Below are 22,479 nucleotides of genomic sequence, written 5' to 3' on the forward strand. Positions count from 1 at the left end.
AAATTATTTCCAGAAAAACAGTTTTGGAATATGTATTCACTGCATACTGGTTAATACGATTTGACTGTAAACTCAACATTGTTAGTTACACAACAGAGACTTCTGTATCCTTACCTGATAATACAAGAACAGAGGGACCAGTACAGGACATTAAGTACCTGCAATATTCAGAGAGAGGGAGATACTGTTTCCTGCAATAGGTAGTTTATCTGTTGAATTCACAGCTTCAGAACTCCATTCAGAGACTGCAGGAAGATTCTCAAGAGTTCTAGGTTAAAGTATTCTATATATTTTATATAAAGTATATATTACACAACATTGTAAATAAACAAATCTTTTTCTTTAGAGTTGAAGTCAGGTAAGAGACTGTTTCTCCTTGTAATTAGGCTACTTTGAAAAGAAGTCAGTGCTGCAAGAGTGAGAACTGCAATTCTGACTTTCAGGCATTTACCACCAGCACAGAATCTAGAACTGAATTTTAGGTAGAGGCTTTTAAGTACCACTGTCAATACCTGCAGTAAATCTGCACTGCTCTGCACAATTGTTTTGAGTATGGGCGGATCGTATATCTTAAGGGCAGAGAGGACTGTTTTTGACAGTCAGACTTAAGAGCAACCTTAATGTGGTAAGCCCAGCATTTCAGATTTGCTGCCTATCTGCAAATTCTGCATCCAGGACTTAACAAAAAGCTTTTCTGTCTCTCTTACACTACTAAGGTATGCCAGCTTCCTTGTGCTGGCTTAAGACTGTGGCAGCCCCTTATACTTCATAGTCCTTTTGTTAAATTGGGTTTCTTACCTTTTTTTTCAAAAACACTTCTCCCTAGATTACTAACCAGTGAGCTAATGCAATTTTTGAGTTAGTTTATTCAGATATTATAACTCATAAATTTCCAGCACCACTTTGTCACATAAAAAATTTAGAAGAATAAATTTGACCACAGTAATTGACTGTGCAATTGTCAAATAACTGAAAGAGTGTTCAGTCAATTCTTAAGTACCAGCAAATGCTTTAATGTCAGTATTGTTTTTATAATTATGGATTTACTGTAATTGAAAGGAAAATTCTAAGTGAACATTCACACACAGTGTCCGAACCATGAATTGCATATTGTTCAAGTTCTGTTTCTAGGACTATTCTTGAAGATGATTAGTACAACAGCAAGAAAAGTATGACATAATCCTAAGAAAATGTAGGTAGATGAAATACCATACGTAGCCTTTAGACTTTCAGGTATAATTAGGAAATTATGTGGGTTTGTTATGGGTCAGATTATTAGGCTGGTTTTATATTCAGTATTTATGCCCTTGTCTTACAAACTATTTTAAATGTATAATGCATAAACTTGACAAGAGTGGCACAAAGTTTATATTTTTTAGATCAATTAATTTCCATTTCTGTGATGCTATACCTTGGATAAGCGAGACAAAATGAAATAAGTATAACCAGTTCCTCTCCACTCTCTTTTCTGTTTTCAAGCAGAAATCCATCAGATAGAGAATTTGGTTCTAAACATCTGACATACATTCACTAATGCATTGAAGAAAAACCGCTTCATTAAGTTGCATTTGCCTAACTCATTGCTTTGTGAACTCTATGCCCGTGGAGCTGCTCTTTGAACTTTGAAATAATGTTTTTCCAAGTTAGCTCTGTCTTTATTGGTGAAAAATTCATTTTCATTCATGGTGAGGTTTTCGTTTTGTTTATGGATACAACGTTACCTCATGTGTCAGCTGTGTCTTTAACAAGATCCTCAGCTTGAAAAGAGAAAAAATATCATGAAATAAAAGCGGAAAAATATCTTGAGAAAAAAAAAAAGTCTTTGTGTTTCTGTGATATCTACAGCTCAAAAATGAACACAACAGAGCCAATAAAGATATACTAATCATTTGGGTTTTGTACAGTTATACTGTTATGATGTAGTCATGCTTTTATGTGCTATATTTTTACAGTTGCTAATGGAATGGTGAGTTTTAAATAGAATTTGTAGGTTTTTCTCTTTCAGACATGAACAAGAGGTCAAAGTTTTCTATTTGGTAATTGATATTTAAATAATTACTTTTTTATTGTGTTTTGCTTTGCTGATAGTAGTACTTTGGGCTTAAGAAAAACAAATGGAATAGAATTCTAACTTTTAGAGAAATATGGTTTCCTCAGGAAACTAAAATGCAAAACTTTATGAAAAAACAGTGATCTAATATCCTTTTTCATAGAAAACAACATTACTACTTCTATCTTCATTCTTGTTATTGGGATCAGCAGCTGCACAAATATCTTATGTAGCATTCTCTCTGCAATACCAGAATAGAGAATTATTCTTGCCATAAGAACTAGATGACATATAAAGAAAGGCATGACAGATCATAAATGAAGGAATGGGAAATCTTTAAGTTACATTAGGAAGGAGAGTGCACTATAGCAGTAATCTGATCAAGGTGTAAGTGAATAATTTTGATGAATGTCACTGTACAGATATGTACAATACAATTCATTTTTAAAATTTCATTAACAAATATCTTCCTACATTTGTACTTGCACTTTGAATGCACTTAAAGTTTGTTTATCCACTGTGCTACATCCCAAATTAGATCCATCAGTATTCCATACATTCAAAATAAAAGCAAAATTATACTTAATCCTGCAGCTTCCCTGTGCATGGTACTTACCTTATTACTTCTGTCAAATAAAATTATCCCCTCATATAGAAGTTTTGCACATGTTTTTTTTTGTTCTGTACTTTTACATTCACTCCAAGCACTAGGTTCTTTTACAAAGAACTATTTAACATTCAGGAGAGTGGTAAAAACTGTGGTTTTGAAAGTCATCTCATTTCCTATTAAAGTTTTTGGTTTAGAACTTATGTTCATAACCTATCAAATTTGTAATACTTTTTGCTTGTTTTTATTTTGGTAAAATGCTTGCCCACTGTGCATTTGTCAATGAGAGAATACAAAAAAAATCAGTGTATCAATTAGGAAGCATAGGCACTAATAAATGGAATAATAAAATCACAGATATATTCCAGGTAATGTTATATACATTTCTATATTATAAAAATCAAGTAGTTCAGAAATCATTTCCATCCTTCGTCATTTGAAACCTTAAAGTTCTTTGCTTTTTGTTTCAAGAAAAGATAAGTCCTTACGTTTCAATTTTAAATTCCCATATGTGAATTTGTCCCTTTCTTCTTCTTCCCCAAAATCAGGAGACATTCCATCCTGCCTTATGGTAGAGATGTGCAATCCTTGATGAAACAAATTAGGTCAAGTCACAGAGCTATGAATATCATTTTTCTTTTGATTGGTTATAGTTTAGACCCACATGTGTAATCTACAGTTGCACCTTCCAGAGGCAGTCTTGTCATTATTTACTTATAATTACATCCATTTAATCAATTTTTTTTCCATTTACTTATGCTGTAAGATACCATACCTTAGACTGTATGGTATCAAAACTGTCTTGATTAGGTATGCCTGTGAGATTCCTTTCTAGACAGTCTCTCTTTTTTTTTTTTTTAATCCAGAAGCAAGCTGCTCAGCAGCATAAAATGTTCACTGTTCATTTGGACTTAAACAGTTGTTTGAGAAACCGTACGTTCGCTTGTACTCTGTTACAGCAGTAATAACGTTCAGTGCAGCTGCTTTCTAGGTTCAGCTCCCAACAGCAGTCTAACTCTTTGGAGTCATCTTCCAAAGAAGTCTCTGGAAAATTAGCCTAGATAATTTTCTACAGTCTCTGGAAAATTAGCCTAGATGATCATATCAAAGTAGATCTGAGCTTCTGTTACATTCTGTTATGGCTTTTGGAGTATCCACTGATGTAAATGCTGTAAGTGTGATCTAATTTGTCTGAGTCTCTAGTGAACAGTATCTGTTTTTGACACATGGAAATCAGTTTACATATGCACAACAGTGTCAGTGTCAGTTACATACAGCTCAAATGTCAGTGGATTCCCATCAGTGCTCCTTATGTTATCTTCATGTTTTCCAGCTTTTCAAGTGCGATTTTGTAACCTGGAAGCAAGTTTTTGCTAAGCCTAATTACCATATCACTTTTCACTTGAGAGCTGGAAGAGAGGAGTGTCCATATTCACAATATTTTCCATATCCCTTTCTCTTCTACCAATTTCCAAGATTCCGTGCTGCTGAAGAAGCCCAGCCAAATTAATGTTCTGTGCTCAGCCTGATGTGCCAGGCATATAACTGCTGGGAAGAGGCTGCTGATTGCCATTGTGCTGGATTTTGCAATCTGGAATGCTGAATTTGAGAGCATTAAAGAAATCTTATCCTTTTGAGCCTTCGAGGCTCAAAGCAAAATCCTAAGTGCAAATCATGTTGCCAGCAATTCTGTATTTCTGCTTGCTTTCAAAAAGAACTGCTAACTTGTGTTTGATAGTATAGTTTCAGTGTAGCATTTGCTCTATTCCAGTATCTCCCTTCCATTGCTTTTGAACTCTCTGAAATCATCAAGTTACTCATCCATGAGGATTCTGATTTCACTTTGAGGATTCTCCTCAGAGAAATATAGTGAGTGTTTCTGCTTCAACAGACAGGCAGAAGCATAGCTCTTCACTGAGTTCACTGTACTGGTAATTTACTGCTCAGAAGATAGATTCACAGACTAAAGCTTTGTTTTTCTTATAATTCTTGCTCCCTAGTTTAAATGTTAATTTAAAAGAGCTATGTTCATTTTTATATCTGAACGTGTACAAGTCTGAATTTTAGTCCAAGTACTATATACATCAGTGAATACAATGAACACCGTTTTCATTATTCAAAAATTTTCCATACTGATATTCACTGGTTCTTGATCTTGTACCTGAAGCCCTTCAAATTTGATGCTCCTATCTCAAATAAAAATGTTAAGCTTAAGCAAAATCATTAACAGGAATTCATTAATGCAGAAAGCATCATGTCATTTTACATAACCATGGGAAACATGCTTTTTTTTGTAAGGGAAAATCATTTCGGTTCTTTGTCAGATGTGATTCTAAACAGCTAATTACTGAAATTTAAACTTTTTGTAAGTACAGACTTTATTAAGGATAGTAAAGGGAGCATCCCTCTCCTTTCAGTTCAGGTGAGACAGTTGGCTGTTGGAATAGAAAACAGTTCTGTAGCAGAAAGCCCGGAATAGTTACCAAGCGAGACTGTGTTGCATTTTCTGCCTCCATACTGATGCAAACTTCATGTTTTGTGCTGGAAAACTTTCTTAAACCATTTTCAGGGGCACTCATTTTCTCCATGTCCTTCCTGAGACATGTACTGAGTGATTTTCACATATGCTGAGCACTCCAAATGCAGTTGAAATAGATGGCAGCTCAGGGGCTTTGCATTCAGAAATAAATCCAGATGTAGGCATGTCAAGTTAAATTTAGTCTAGACATCTCTATGTCTCAGTTTCTCATTTGTAAGGTAAAAATATCCCTCTGCTTCACAAAGATTTTATAAAAATAAATTACTTCATGTGTACAGGGACATTTTATATTGTAGAAAAAAGCACAATAGAGAAATCTATGAAGACCTACGTAATTCTGTGTTCAGAACAGAGATTGGATAGTGTTTAGTAAGTGAAACATGAAACCACTTTTTGAACAGAGATGTTAAAATGAAATAGCCTTATCTTGTCTCATGCAGAAGTTCTACTGAAAATAATTCCAATGAAATCATTATGCCTACACGTCAAAAGAAAAATCAGGGCTGCACAAGTAATATTGATCAGATGTTTCATAACTATCAAGTGTTTCACTTAAATGTTACTTGAGTGTGTTTGAATGAAGAACTTATTTTGAAATTCACAAAATCTTTTGAAATGTGATTTTGAGGTTCACACTATTCAAGAAGAATAGCTTCCTTATTTTGCAGTAACTTGGAAATTGGATTGTTTTCATGCTGCATTGAAGTTGGTTGTTGCTGGGTCAAGGAAGACAAATGTGAAGACAAATGAAAATTCATTTAAAAGCAAAATGCTTGTAATAGAAATGAAACATTTTAAAATGTCAATCTTGTTAGTGTATGTTAAAGGTTAGGGAGTAATTTATAGTGTACTTGAGGACAAGAGTTTTATACATCACTTCTCTATTTTTAGTCCATGTGATTGACAGCAGCTTAAAGTCAGTTGAACTGGAATGGGCAAGGAGTTGAAATAATCTGAATACTGGTGAGACAGGATATAACTCAGCTATCTAACACATCTAAGGCTGATGTGTCAGTCAGATTGCCAGGGTATGAGGTTGTGTGAAAATCAGACTGAATGGTGGCGTGATAATTCCACAACATACAGAATTCTCAAAGCTCCACACAGGGTTTTTCAAAGGAAGGAATTCAGGGAGAATATTTGACTTATTTTACCAATGAGTGCTCTTTAACAAATACAGGTAGCATATCTATGTACAATGTTACACATTAAATATACTGCTCTTAATTATTTTCTCAAATGCCTGCTATTACTTCATATTCAGCATAAAGACAGCAAGAGTTCAAAAATATAGAACACCTGCTTGTATACACACACACCAATTAAGGTAAATTATTTAAATTTCTCCTCCTCTCATATTACTGCTTTTAAACAGATAATTGCTTAGTTTATGATTCCTTTTAGTAATAGGTATGTCTGTATGCCAGTAGAACTACAGTAGTTAGCATCATTTTTATCTGTGGAAAAAACACAGCTGACTCAAGTTTCTAAACTGTTTCCCTACAAAGAACGCCCAGAAATGATGGGAAATAAAAGATGGAGGGAAATTGGAAGCAAATGCAAAGGATCTCTGTCATATAGGTTAATTTTATGTCATTCTTTTCGGTGAAAACATTTGTTCTTTTAATAATCTGCTTTAACTTTTGGTTAGCCCGGAAGTAGTCAGACAGTTGGACTAGATGATCTTTGAAGGTCCCTTCCAACTGAAATATTCTATTCTATTCTATTCTATTCTATTCTATTCTATTCTATTCTATTCTATTCTATTCTATTCTATTCTATTCTATTCTATTCTATTCTATTCTATTCTATTCTTTTCTATTCTATTCTATTCTATTCTATTCTATTCTATTCTATTCTATTCTATTCTATTCTATTCTATTCTATTCTATTCTATTCTATTCTATTCTATTCTATTTTGTCCTGTCCTGTCCTGTCCTGTCCTGTCCTGTCCTGTCCTGTCCTTGTCCTGTCCTTGTCCTATCCTTGTCCTATCCTACCCTGTTCTGTTTTGTTCTATAATTCTCGTGTTTGTGGCAAAAAAGAAGGGCAGAAGGAATCTCATTCTCTTATATCTCTTAGGAAATTTATTCACTCTGCCTATATTTACACAATCTACCTCTCAAATTGAAGAATATTTGTAGGGCATTTGGGGATTACTTAAGATTTTCATTCAAACAAATTAAAGATCTTGCTCACAGTTAATGATACAAGTAGTAGAATTGTTTTTTTCCCCAAGTGCATTGTTCCTAGAGGTTTTTTATATCTTATAAATCCCACATGGATTCTGTTAGTGCTGAATAGAAATATCTGTTGGAGTTTGTGCAGAAACTATTTGACAATATTTTTTTTTGTCTTGATTTAATATAGACATTAGCTTATACAAGATGCACATCCTCTGCAGACTTGTGTATAATAGTTGATATTGCTTCTCTGGACAAAAACAGTATGATCTTGAATGAGCCCTGAACAGCCCCTAAAATGTCACAGAAACATGCTGTTTCCAGTGTTACTCATATAACTTACTTGTATGCTGTCCCATACTCTTAAGAACACAAAATCTTTTTTTATTTATACAAATGTAAATTTTTCATAAAAATTCCTGTGAAGAAATAACACACTTCCTTTCTCTTTGCCTCTTTCTTATTCTCAACTATCAATGAAGTCTATGCTGCCAGTTTGTAGTAGCATATTTGAGAGAAAATTAATATTCAGCATTATATTTGCATCCCAGAAGTCTGCACTTTGCCTTTTGATCTGTGTTTTTTTTTTCCAAATATTGAATAATGTCTTTTTTTTATACCACTCCTGTAAAATGAACCAATTCAACCCTCATGTTTCTGTGGTGTGTTCATCAATCCACTTCCACTGTCCTGTTTGGAGACAGTTAGGATGAACAGTAATCCGACCCTAAGACTTCATGTATGCGTTTATAGTCTACAGGGAAACAATGATCAAATTTAAATATAATTTAACGTAAAAGGTGGGTGACTAGGAAAAACCTCAGAAAGGAGAATTTAGTAATATACAGTTGAAGATATAAAGATACATTCAAGATTTGAAGATTAGTTTTCTTTAGTGTAAAGCCTATCAAGCATAACACTTTAATAAGTCTTTAAAATATGCTCCTAAAATAATTTTGCTTTCAGATGACTTTTGCTTGCTTCTTCCCACTGACTCTGAATGAGTAATTCCATGTGTAGACTACTACATTATTCATTTCTAAATTTTGTTGAGGTGAATCTCACCAACAGTGCTTCTCCTTTTTAGGAATGTATTGAGTAATATTTGTTACTATCAAATTTCTAGAGTTCACTTTCCTTTTCTGAAAAGTTTTCATTATCAAAGGAAGAACATTTCTCTAGTTTTGAACTGACTGTTGTCCAGTTCAGATGGCAATAAAGCATCTCTGAAGACCTTGCATTTTCAGCTCAGTTTAAGAGTACTGTTTGAATAAGGATGCATTCCAGAAATAGGAAGGTTGCAGCTTGTAATAGCATTATTTAATGCTCAAATACTTTGTTAGAAGTTTTCGGAAGTATGGAATCCCAGGTGTACTTCAGCTGTGATTTTTTTTAACAACCTCATTTTTATATTCTGTTCAATGATGAGCAAATTCTCTCTGTTCTTCAGATTAGTTTTAAAACAACTTTTTTAATGAAGCCAATGTATCTCATTACATTTTTCAGTTTTTCCCTAGTTTAACCTTACATATATTGCACAGGCTAATAGGCCAAAATGAATACTTTTTACAGTGTTGTTATACCAGTTTGAGACATTATTATTCTTGCTTTATTTTTATTTTATGTATTTAGCTGCAGATACTGATTAATGTGCATTACACTCTTAGGGGAAAAACAGTATTTGAGGGAAGAACTATAGAACCATTAAAGTTGGAAAAGCCCTCCAAGATCATCTGGTCCAACCATCCCCCTACCACCAATATCACCCACTAAACCCTAAGCACCAGGTCCAACCTTTCTTTAATCACCCCCAGGGACAGTGACACCACCACCTCCCTGGGCAACCCGTTCTAATGCCTGACTGCTCTTTCTAAGAAGAAATGTCTCCTCGTTTCCAAACTGAACCTCCCCTGGCGCAACGTGAGACCATTGCCTCTAGTCCTGTTGCTGGTTACCTGTGAGAAGAGGCCGACCCCCAGCTCCCCACAGCTTCCTTTCAGGTAGTTGCAGAGAGCAGTAAGGTCTCCCCTGAGCCTCCTCTCCTCCAGACTAAACAACCCCAGTACACTTTGAAAAGAGAATGTAGCCATTGCAATATGTAGTAAAGATTGAGTGGCACTGAGATATTTCTTGCCACTGGAATGTTATGCATTATAAAGTTATAAGAAGCATTTACGTGAAATAGTCACGGTCTGCACTGTAGGGCTAGATTCTACCTCTTAAGTAAATTACGTGCACACGATAAAAGCAGCAACATCATGCTTTTCCACGTCCTGCAGAATAAATTGTCTTCATAATACTGCTGAAGTTTCATGTAGAGATTACGTGAGTTATACACTTTCTCAGAGACTGTAAGTAACTTGTAGTGTGAGGAGTACCTCATAAACAGGTCTGACATTTATGAGACAGCTAAGAGGAATAGAGTTCTCAAATTGTTAGCTGCTGCTGTGCTTTGCATATCCTGCTTCCTTCATTACAGCTTGGCGACCTCATTCCCTTTCCTGTACCTTTGTCCTCTGTGTGTATATATGTTTGGGTTTCTGCTGGTGGTTCCACGTTCTGCATGCTTTCCTAAAAGCGGAGCAATATGCTTTCCCATAAACGATGGAGATTATGGGTTAGCCTCCTACAGTTTTTGTATATCAAAAAATGAGCTCTTTTTGTTGGTGATAGATCATGTTTTAATGTCATTGTTCTGAATTGTTCTTCATGTTGTAAAACTGAGTTGAAATGTACTCCCATAAGAGTTAGCTTTTCATATTGGGCTGGAAACTCTTCATCATTGTTTGCAATTTATTATAACCAATGGCTTCTAATTGTATGTACCTCCCATAATGAAGAGCTGACTTAATATTCTGTGCTAATCTTGTTATGACTTAAAAAAGGTAAGTTATTTCTCTAACCGTTCCTAATAACCATGGTAAAGTGTTAAAGGGTTTTTTCAATTTTCTTTTTTCTTTTTTTTTCACATTAATTTTTCACTTGTAGCATGAACTTTTCTTTGTGTCTTTTTCTATATTTTTTTTTGTGGACTGATTTTTATTTGCAGCAAAACACACCATTTAGACTTAAATAAATCCAATTTAGTATAGTCATTGATTTCATTTTTCAGACCAATCATGTTTGATAGATAGAAATTGTCAGTAGGTTTCTTTATTTTACCATTCCCTTAATTTATTTTGGAGTACTTTATTTCACTTTCTATTTAATGCTTCAGCCTGTGGGAGAAGGCTTACTCTGCATTCTAGCATGATGAAATTATATCTTAAAGAATATAAAATCCAAATTGCTTTAAAAAAGACAACAACAACAAAGAAAGAGTAATATGAATTTAATGTTTTGGGTTTCATTACATTCTGCCTGAATGTATCTTCTGCCATGATACGTTGTGAGCCAAGGGTTTCGAGAATGGAGAAACAATAAAACTACACTTTCCCTGTGTAAGGAGAGACAGCCACAGTGTATTATTTCTGTAACTGCCTGTGAATGAGAAGAATTATATTAAATAATAGTATTACTGATCACTTGCCCCAGTCAGTCATGGTGCTATGTGCAATGTGATACAGATTCTTTACTTTGTAGTAGATGTGAAAAGAATATATATTTTTTTTTTGTAAATGTCACATTGAACAAAGTAGTAAAACATACAAATAATGAGTATGATAAAAGGCACTTTAAAGCATATAACCCCATTGATACAAAGCTCCTTTGCAGCTAAAACTGTATGTGTTAGAAAACTGGTGGGTTTTAATCAAAATCATATTTTACAGCAGTTATGTTTTAAAATAGCATTTAGGATATCAATGTGCAATTCATATTAAGCAACAGGTATTACATAATAATGAATTATGATGTCAGTTATGTTAAAATATGGTTTGTATTCTGCAGCTGTGAGCATAGGTTGGGAAACAATCAAGTCTAGCTGGTCAAGCCTTTTATTTTATTATCATGGATTCCTCTTCCACAGCTGCTTTTAAAATCTGTGGGAAGCAAATTATTTCTCATACGGCATATGTTGCCCATCAGGTGAGTGATAAAATGTAAACTTTAGGCTGGTTGTAAGAAATCAAAAAGTAAATTTAAATTTGTCACTGAAGTCCTCTGTGTGCACAGAATTAAAATATGACCTGTAGGAGGCTGTGTGTGAAGCCAGCTGTCTTTTGTTACCATTGTCATTTGGACACTGTAAGAGCAAAACTTTGTCAGCACGTATTTTATATTGGAAGATTTGATCTGCAAATCTCAGCTGCTCTGTTCATTATAAATCTCTTGTTTTTGTCCATACACTAGCTCCACTATAGGTTGGAAGGGCTTAAAGATGAACTGAGGAGGAATAGAGGCTACAACTCGAGAGTAACTATTACTGCTCAAAGGAGCTGTTTTCCATTCGCAAACATTGCTTTGCGCTATGGGTTTGGGCTCCTTCTGTTCCTCCACTTTGTTGAAGACTCTCTCTTGACTTCCATTTTACTTCTTTAGCACTGTCTTTGTCTGCTAACATTTTTCCTCCTTCTCTAGTAGCTTTTATCTGTGTCCTTTGGATCACATATTTTACTTAGTTTATTTTGGTAGATTGTTTCAAATGTTTGTGTTTTGTATTTTTGTTTTTATGCCTTTTTTTCTTTAGGACTATGTTATCTCACTGAGTTTCATTCCACAGTTTGCTGAATTGCTTGGTTATTTTGCAGCAGGCACATTCCTCGTTTTCTCTTTTCATATGGTTTGCAGTGAGAAATAAGAGAGCCTCTTCCATTTTAAACAGTAGTCTTACACACATAGGCCCATGTCTCCTTTTGCATACACTGTCTGTTGGCTTGCCACGTCCCATCCTGCTTCTCTAATTCTCTCAGTCTGCGCCTCTCTTTTTTGTGCTTTCTATCCTATCATTACACCATCCGTTTGGTCCAGAATTGTCCTCTGGTAAATTACAGATAAATATTTACTTCTTCCAAAGAGAGTCCATGTCATGCCTTTAGAATCTGGTAAAACAACTCTGGGCCAAATTTGGGCATCATTAATATTTTGTTTGCAGTTTTCTTGTGTAGTATTTTTGGTGGGAAGGAGGGAGGTTTTGGTTTTGGTTACTTTTTGTTTTTTTTTTTTTTCTTTTCTTTATTTTGTTTTAAACAACAGTTTTTTTCAGGAAAGGACACCATAATCCACTCTAAGTTGCAACATTACTTTCCATAAGTTATTCCATTACAATAAGTAGACTGTGTTGCGCTGTAGAATCCAATTTTTATGTGAATATACATTTGGGGCAAGCTGCTGTGGAACAGAAGAAAGAGGTTTAGAAGTGGGCACAGCTGTCTTCAGTCTTAAATGGTTGCTCCTTTATGAAGACAGCCTTTTTGGGGTTCAGTGTGTATCATTCTTCATTAAATGTCAGACCATACATATTCACTTTCTAAACAAGTTTTCTGTAATTCCAAATCAAATTAATTCCTTTGTTTTTTTCAGCAAAGACAAATGTTCTGCAAGGGAAATTACACCCTCAGTGTCATCTGTGCTATTCCATTTCTTTGACTTTTTGTACATGGTTTTACATTATTATTCCTCACTGAAATTTATCAATGCATCTGTCACTAAAGTAAAAAAGAGAAGGATTCAGTTCATACTCTCTTAGATGTTTGTCTTCCTGTGAAGTTTACTTTAGCTTGTATACAGCTGGGGGTTTGTCCACATGAAGAGCTTTGTATTCAAGTGTTACCAGTTCAGACAGCTGACCTGTCATAAGACAAACTGCTGTTCACATTGGTTGGTCTAAAAACTTGCAACTTCAGTCTTTATTGCATGGTGTCTTTCCAAACCTGAGAAGAATTAACAAGAGCCGATGCTTCTGTAGAGATAAAGTTCAAACTGTGTTGTGTTTACAGGACTGATACTCCTCAAAACCAATTGTTTTTCCAATCTGCATGGTAACTGGATGGAACTTGAAATATCCTGTATTACCGGAACATTAGACCAATGTGAATCCTCCCATTTCACTGGAGTCAGACCAATATATCTGGAATAGCACAGTGGCAGCTAAGCATCTAGGAAGAGGATTTGTTGAGAAACCAGTAGTCATTCTCACACAGTTACTTTTTAAAGTAGAATTGCACTGTGAAATTCATTCTGAATATAACACTTCTTTTAACCAAACAGAAACAATTAAGTAAATTTATCTGGCTCCAGACAGAAGCTGTTTATACAATTGTGAGTTGCCTATGCAATTTGAAAGCTTATTAAATATCTTCAGAATCAGTTCAATCTAGGTTAACCATTTTTTAAATCTTTCTATGTCATACCCGAAAATATCAGTAATGGAATTTTAAGACACATCATAACACAGTTACGTTAGTATTTTGTCTAATCATAAAACAGAGGACCTAGATTCAGAGTTACTGTAATTACAATTGTATAAGAAAATGTGGATTTTTTTGTTAAAATAAGCCTAGGCTGGAGCTTAACACATAATTTTAACCACTGTGTTCTTTGAGTTTACTCTATTAATCTGTCCTTAAGTCATCTTGTTTTTTTATTGGGGGGGAGGGGTGTTAAATTGCTTATATCAGATTCTGTCCATCAGCTAGTACCCTTCTGCTTAAACATATTTATCACATGTAGAGTAAGGAAGAATGTTGCTGAAAATATGTAGAGCCTCTGTCTTAGATCCCAGGAGCTTGCCCATTACATCTCTGTATTTTGCATTCTTGTTAACTTCTGTAGCTCATAGACTCTGTGCTCTCTCTGCAGGTCCAGTCTAGGTGCAGCAGCAAGGAGAACATCCTCAGAGCAAGTGAGTACTGAAACTTCGTAGCTCTATTGTGAAACTAACATTGCCTACATGACAGCAAATTATAGTCAGATACAGCTGGGATGTACGTGAGTTTGCAGAAGAAATGTAATAACTTAAGCCAATGAATTTCAGTCCAAAGAGAAAGTAAAAGTATGAATAGCTTATAGTGTTCACATATTAACTGACAGTTGCCTTTTTTTTTCTTTCCATGTTGTTTTAGTAATAGATATTTCACTCTTAACTTGAGAAACATAAGTTTTTAATCCTGTAGGCACTACAGTGGAACAATAGGAAAGGAGTTTGGTTTCTGTTTTGATTTTCCTATCATCAGAGCATTGATGATACTGAAACTACTAGCACAGTTCTCATTGAAGAATTATTAACCAGTGTGCCTCATGATGGCAGAAAAAGGCAGAAGATTCCCAAGTATATTTTCAATACCCAGGATATGAAGGGCTGTAGAAAAAGCAAGAGTTCCAGGCATTATACTTGTAAAGTTGTATATACATATATTTTTCTATTTTGATTATGCAGTTTGTTTTCCTGCTTACTGCTAAAGATAAAGCTTCTGAGACAGTGGTGCAGCAACCAGCACCAAATGGCTGTAGTATAAAGGTTGTTTGCTGTCGCACAATTTCCCAGCTTTCACTGCTGTACACGTTTTTCCCTATCATCTCCCTTCATTTTTCCAACTTTTTCTTTTAAGAAAATATTATCTTACTTTATACAGACAGAAAAAAAGGTTTTAGCACATTTTATATGAAATCTGCTAGACGTGCAGGAATTACGTTGCCACTAAGCAGGGTTTCTTTCAGTAGTGCATATGCAGAGAAAGGTCTGGGAAATCGGACACAGGTTTTCTGTCTGCCTCAAAAATGCTTTCTTTGCATTTTTCTTGTTTTTATGAGGTTTCTAACAAAATACAGTCCTAAGAATGGAAAATGTAAGATTGCTGTTGAATCCAGGAATGCAGTTTTTCCATTAGTTACACTTGCATCTTACAATATTTTAATTAGAATCATTTCTGCCTAGTTTGTTTACAAGAAAATCATCTTTAAGAGTGTGAAGAGTCTAAATATAGTTAAAGTATATCTCATTAACTGTGTCTTTCTTCATCGGTATGACAGCTACTATGTTAAAGAAAGGAATTAAATCAATTAAAAATTATTTGTGCTTCACAAATTCACAGTGCCTGCTTTTATCTTCATGTTATCTTTTAAATACTTACAAAGACATTGTTTCAATAATTTCTTCCAGAAACTTTCTTGGAACTGGAATTAAGTCGGCAGTTTTATTTATCTCCACTTCGTCCTCTTAAAGATGCTTACCGTGTCAATGGCAAAAAAATGAATTAATGAAGTCTACCACATAGCGTATTTGAACAAGCACGTGTCAGTGCTGAAAGGAGTTTTGTATAGACAGATATTACTGATTCAGCAATCTTATCTTCTGAAGGAAAAATTAGATTGCATGATTGTTTTGTAAAAGACTACATTTAAAGTAATCATCTGGGTGGGTTTTTTTGAATGTGAAGGCAAATGGGATCGTGAAGAAGCTACTGCAAAGCAAAATTGTCTCATTAAAAATGATGCTTTGTATAATTTGTTAATGCTATCTTACTATAATTTATTTTGTTTTAGAAATATAATTATGAATTGCCTGTAGCACTAAATAGGATAGTGCTAGATGGAAATGAGTTGAAAGCAAGTGAGTAGGAAAGAAACCAGGGAGATATTAAGGATGATCAAAAGGCTCACAGAAGGACATGAGATAAAAGTTGTCAATTAAGGAATTCAACAGGACTGAAAAATGGCAGACAGACAACTTTCAGATAATAGGAGCATGCTGAGTTTGAACTGGAAAAAGCCAAGTGAAATCAATCGTTATCCATAAATTAGGGTATATTGAATGTCTCTTAGAGTTGCAGACAGGCCTCATTACTGTCAGGAAACTGCTGGGAATGTCTTTTGCATGTAGCCAGGCATGATATCTCATGATGCTTTAATGTCTTTTTGTTGCTTATGTTGTCTGGGTTGGGAAGGTGGCCAACTGCTGGTGGCCACCATGTTTTGCATGTCTCATCTCTGACATTGAATCCTAGAGATCCCCCAGTAAGTCTTATTGATCACTATGGACCAGCCACAGTCCCCCTTAACACTCCACATTGATTGATGTTACCTGGGCTTTATCTTCATTGTACACCTTGCTCTATTTCACCGCAGACAGACTCTGCATATTTCTTGTAGATTCTTCCTGCATATCTTGAGATAAGGCTTTTCCTGTCAATGCATGTACCTCTTGTATTTCTAGATCATCCCCTGTGGCTCTCACAAATACCTTCTTGTTCCAGGCAAATCCATTCATGATATTTCTACAAATGTAATTTTCTTAATCTTTGGCTTGTATCTTTTACTCTTGTATATGCATTACTGCAATAGTTCTATCTCTTCCATTGTTTATCTTCATTTTCAAAATCCTTCAAAGCTTGTTGTCCTCCTGTTTACTCTTTCTCAACAAGAGAAACATGTCCTCCTTTTACTCCCATCTTAATCTTATGCTGCAAACTCACTGGAACAGGGTCCATTTTTATGTTTTGTCTGTGCACAGCATGTAGCATATTGAGATGCATTTGTGGAGCATAATAATACATAAACAACTAGTAGTAATAATCTGTGCCAAGTCAGTAGAGTCCTTGTAGATTTCTAGGTTGCCAGTGTTGTAAAGATATTATATTATAAATCCTTCTTTCCAGATGATGGAACAACAACAGCTGCTTCGAAGTACCAGCCTTTATGTGCTGACAACACTGATGTCTCTCTTCTCCGTTAATTTTCACCATTTGTATCTGATACAGTTGCTTATTTCACCCAGGTTTAGCCATAGCTAGAGAAGAGGTGTGATTTGTGTTTAAGATGGGATATGCAGAATCTTCTGCATATCATTAGAGTCAAAGCTGTGGCATATCAATGTTCTCTTCAGGATATTATTGTAGATTTTGAATGGGAAAGGGAGAGAAAGAACACATAATGGAACTGAGCAGGTCCAGCGGCTGACTCAGATTACAGCTACCCACGAGAAGGCTGTGGAAACTACCTAGGAAGAACAGAATGAGTGAATGTCCTGAGCAGTAGGCCAGTTCACAGAACTGAGTTAACTTCAGATAACCATCCAAAGTGTTAAATACTGCATCATCTTTGAAAGGTTTCTGTTTCTGATTAACTGATCGTTTTATGCTCATGAGGACTTCTGGTGCATGTTTCATGACAAGTAAGGATATACAATTTTGTGAAGTTGTAAATTGCATTTTGTTTTAAATCTCCCTTTTGATTCTAGTTGAATACAATACCCTCCCAGTATCTGTCATAAATGCTCAATAGTGATAAGTAGATAAATTAATTTATCTCAGTGCCGGATATATTTCAGCAAACTGGTTTAAATGAACATCATTGTTAACATCTATGCATAGCAGCATACCTAAACTTGGTGCTCTCTTTGCAGGTCACAGTGCTGTTGACATTACCAAGGTAGCAAGAAGACACCGCATGTCTCCATTCCCATTGACGTCTATGGACAAGGCCTTCATCACTGTTCTGGAAATGACCCCAGTGCTTGGAACAGAAATCATTAATTACAGAGGTACTTTACATATAGTTGGATTCTTTGTGAGTGGTACGATGATTATTTACATTTTTTTACAACCTTCTTAAGTGCTTGCCCTTTTAATAATTGCTGCGAGAGGTCTGAGACTGACCTCAGGGAGAAACTCCTTTAGGAAATGCCAATAATCAGAGTAGAATTCTCCTTTCAGTCAGGAAAATGTGGATTGAGCTCAGTGCTGCTCCTTGAAGGAATCTGTAATGGAATTCTAATGAAATACATAAATACATTTTCTCATAGTCTGTGTCATATGCAACAAAGCTAAAGCCAAGAAACCACAATTCGCCTCAGTGGCTGATTTAACAATGGACTTCTGTAGATATCAACTGGCTCCAAGTTGTACTGCAATGACTCACTTTGTTCTCTCACTGTAGGAGAGTCTTACTTAACCCCCTTTCCAGTCTGAGATTAATGATTAAGTCTTGAAATACAAAAACGTCTGAAGTTGGCAGGGACAGGGAAACCTCCTTCAGAGATTCTTCCAGATTTTCCAAAGGTGAGGTGGTGAACAAAAAGATGAGGTGATGAATAAAACCACACACCTCAAGAGCCAAAATGTTCAGCATATCAGCGGATTCCAGGTAGTGGAGAGGTACAAACAGTTTCTGAATTGGATATTCTGTCTTCCGTCTTGAAAGTTCAGAGAGTACTTGCCCTTCACCAAACCTTTGTGCTGCCACAAACCTCTGAGATGTCTTCATATTGACATACTGATTTAGTAAAGCGTGCATACTTGGTAGCAAGAAGCGGATCTCTGAGAAGATACCACATATTCTGCATTCAGAATAGCACCAAAGCTGGGCCAGCAAGGAATATGCATATTACACCCTGCACTTTCATAGTGGTATGCAGATTAGAATGCAGAATGCCTGAGCATAGCTATCTGACCTTTTTGGATAGTTGTCAGTAGTCTGGACCTGAGCATACTAAGATTTGACCCCACTACCATGTGTGCACATTCTCTACTGCGCACTTGGGAGGACCAACTCCAGGCATGCTTGAAGCTCTGCTTGTAGCAGAGAAATGTGGACAATGGACAGGCTTGATCTTGAGGCCAATTTTAGCTGACAGGTGTTGATATGGTTTACGTATTTCTTCTGGAAGATGACTATGAATATAGATAAGAATCAAAATTTTAATGCCTTGCACACTATGCCTTTCAGTCTTGTTATCATTTGGATCCTAATTTCTTTCTGATTTTTCTTGAGTTTCTTCTTAAAGATTACTTGCATAGTGTGTAATGCAAGTAAGGAATAGTGCTATTGTACTGTAAAACTGTTGCTCATACCAGTTCTTTATTGTGGTAACATGCACTGCAAAGTCTCCTGACTTTCTTAATTTTTAAGAATATGCATCCATTACTTGCAATCCAGGAATTTTCTTCACTGATGATGTGTGTTGATCATTGTAATAAACATATAGAGGGAATTCAAAAAGTCTTCGGAGCCTAAGACTTCAGTAAAAAAAGTTAGTCATCTACAATCCCAACTGCCACTGACTTTTTACCATGAGATTTAAATGTCTTTGCTAAGACAGTGCTTTGTGGACATCATAATGAACCACAATGTTGGGTACATTTACTTACGAAGCGTATGTATGAAAAGTCATGTGTTACATATAAATCATAATGGCTCTTAACCTCTTAGGATAATAGTATATAATGCTCTTATAATGCTAAAACTGTGGTGGTGGCATTACTATTCTTTTTTACATTAAAAAAGTTTTTTGGTTTTTAAACTTGTACTGCAAAACTAAGCAAAGAAGTAAGGGTGGTATTGAATGTAGGGAAAAACAAGGTTTCATAACCTGTTGTTTTCTCTCTTTTTTTTTGTCCTTGATTCTGTAAATATTGACTTGTTTTATTGTCTTGTCTTCTTATCTTTCTTTTCATTTTCTCCATCTCACAATCTTTATGCTTCTTTTATGTTGTTCTTGTATTTGTGGACAGGAGCTATATTGCCCATGGAAGTTAATAAAATGTGGCTAGAAGTATTCTTCTAGATAGACAGAAAAAATGAGCATAATGCTCACATGGTACATATATGTTGATATATATAACAATAGCATTACTATTTATATGTAAACACCAGTCTTATGCAGTCATATTTGTATCAGCAGTAGGTAGCAGCCTTTTCATATATCTGATTTGTAAACCTCTTCATTAGAACTATGGTAAAATTAGACAAAATCACAGCATATATCATCGCCTGCCGCAACATGCTTCGGACAAGTTTTCACAATTTATTTTAATATATATTTAAAAAAAAAAGGCTAAATAACAATTTTGTGTTTATACTGATAACATTACCATACGAATGACAGAGTGATGCTGTCCAGACCACATGGTCTTCAAAATGTCCTTTCAGAGAAAGAATGGAAGTAATTGGTCTTGTCTAGGTGTTTATATTCTGTATAGAGTTTGATACATTCTTATTTGTCAAAGACAATTTGATTGTTTCTGTTTTTATTCTATGTCATGGGAATATGCTGTCAAGGTAAGAGAAGGCATTCTAGTACACTTTATAATTTCTTAGTTGATACTTCACTATACTTTTCATGTTACCGGATTATAGACATAAAATTCAGGCTAATTCTAAGTCTGAAACTGCTGTAGAGATAAGTACTTGGTTTAATATTCACATAATTATACCTACATATATTAAAATATATACCAAATATTAACAAATACATATTCAGTTGTATCTTTGCACTGTAGCACAAAACCATGACTTACAAGTTATTTTTCAACAACAGTTATTTACTGGTGCAAGACTCCATAGTATGAAATTTCAGGATGGAGCCTTTAAGAGGACACAACTTTGTGATACTAGAAATTTAATTCTTGTAATCTACAGATATAAATCTCCTGGTGAGATCTCAAATCTGTTCTCTCATAACATAAAGGGGAGGATGAGTAAAGTTACCTTTTGAAACTTGGCTTTCACATTGGTAAATATATTGTTCAGTGCCTGGATAGATCATTTAGCCTCTTCCATATGAAAAAAATGGACAGTCCTAAAGCATTTTACACAAGCACCTTAAACCAAGGTGATCTCAAGCTTTTTTCCACCTGCCATTACCCATTATCTGATATGAAGCCTCCAATTAGCCTTTTATTCCAGCTAGATGCAGTTACTTAAGACAGCATGATAATGATTGTTCTTCTGTAGCTAAGAGGCAGAAGTTTAATTGATACTAAAAGTACAAAGCAGAGACCAATCCATACATAACGGGCTTTAAGCCTCAGAACTGAGCATTTTTTCTGATCTAGTCCAAGAGCCCTGTAACCTGTAGAGCTTTGGCATGTTTTTCTGCTGTTTATTTATTCTGAGCTTGCCAATTGTTTTGATAGCATTGCTTTTTCATATCACACTGAAGACATAGCAGGACACTATGAAATGGAAGCAAATCCATCACCTTTAGTACAATACCTGTTGTCTCACTACTGTATCCCAGTACCAGTACCCTGAGAAATCGAAGTTCTTCATGGAACTTAGCATTTTCACCATGTGAGCTTTAGAAATCAAAATTAAAATTTAAAAAAATAAAAATTTAATTTTTTTTGAAAATAGTTTCATGTAATTCTTCATTCTGTTAGAATCAGAAAGCTATAGGCATCTCATGGCACAGCTTGATGGCATTAAAATATTTCAGAATATGTTTTTTGAATTACAATTAATCAAAATAAGGTCAAGTGGTGCATTTCTAAAATAATTGGTCAAGTAAAGGAGAGTAAGGAAGTACTTCAGATTGTCCTTTAGCTGCTCTGACTAGCTCCATTTTAAATGCCCAAGGCTCTGGCAAATAGTTCTTACATTTTTCTCTCCCTAATGACATTCATTCCCACTACAGCCTGGCCATTTATTCACTTCAAATATTGCATGGCAGAATGCCAGGAACATGCTGTTCAACTTTGCTCTAATTGGTGTGATTTTGCATGCAGACAAGAAGTAAAATGAAGACACAACATGCCTACTAAAATTAGAATCATCACTTTTGTACAAGATTTTGTGTGTCTATGAACAGAGGTTGTTTTCACTAGGCCTTTGAAAGCTGGCTTTTCTGTGCTATAATTTAAATGTCTGTCTGCGTTCTCTTTTTTAGTGAGCTTTCAGTGAGCTTTCTATTAGCTTCACTATTGTGTATCACAGACACACAGACACCTTAATAGCCATCACAAAGGTGCTTTACTAGTTTTAACAAATTTTACTATCATGTTCATGGTAAATCCTATTTCAAAAATTCAACATAAATATTTGCTTCAGGCTGAATAGCTAATATTTATGGATGTGAACGCAGTGATGTTCTCGTTATTATAATTATAAATAATTGCTTATTAAATCACATTGTGTTAAGTAAAATATAATCTCCATTATAATACCACTTCAATAGAGCTGAACATTTTCAAATCAAGTAGGTGCATTTTTTGGCAAAACTTGTCCATTTGGTGTACGAAGATAGGTCTTCTGCCTTCCCAGCAAATCCAGAAGGACATAGATTTTCTTGTCAGTCTGTAAAGCAAGAACACACTTGTTTCTTGTCTCTCATTTTTTGACATGTCTGATAACCTATAAAGTGTGTATCCACACAAATTCACCTTGCAGAAGTACTCGGGCATCGTCTCATTCCTTCATCCTGTCAGATGGATTCTGCTTTCCTGTG

The 22,479-nt window shown here is 35.1% G+C and overlaps 1 protein-coding gene across 39 annotated transcripts in view; it reads left to right on the top strand.

The window, feature by feature from the left end:
• GPHN (gephyrin) overlaps positions 1–22,479 on the top strand; it is a 366,964-nt gene that overhangs the window by 301,083 nt on the left and 43,402 nt on the right. For 22 of the 39 annotated variants that reach the window (XR_010832041.1, XR_010832042.1, XM_066998532.1 and 19 more), the window contains 3 exons: positions 11,670–11,732; positions 14,118–14,160; positions 17,659–17,796. Coding sequence is in view for 37 of the 39 variants with exons in the window: in XM_066998532.1 (XP_066854633.1) it covers positions 11,670–11,732; positions 14,118–14,160; positions 17,659–17,796 (244 nt within the window). In the remaining 2 variants the exon portion in view is untranslated. The remainder of the gene's footprint in view (positions 1–11,669; positions 11,733–14,117; positions 14,161–17,658; positions 17,797–22,479) is intronic. The other 17 variants (XM_066998524.1, XM_066998533.1, XM_066998536.1 and 14 more) reach the window with 1 other exon arrangement.

The sequence above is a fragment of the Anser cygnoides genome, chromosome 5 (genome assembly GCF_040182565.1).
Source record: "Anser cygnoides isolate HZ-2024a breed goose chromosome 5, Taihu_goose_T2T_genome, whole genome shotgun sequence".
Lineage (NCBI taxonomy): Eukaryota > Metazoa > Chordata > Aves > Anseriformes > Anatidae > Anser > Anser cygnoides.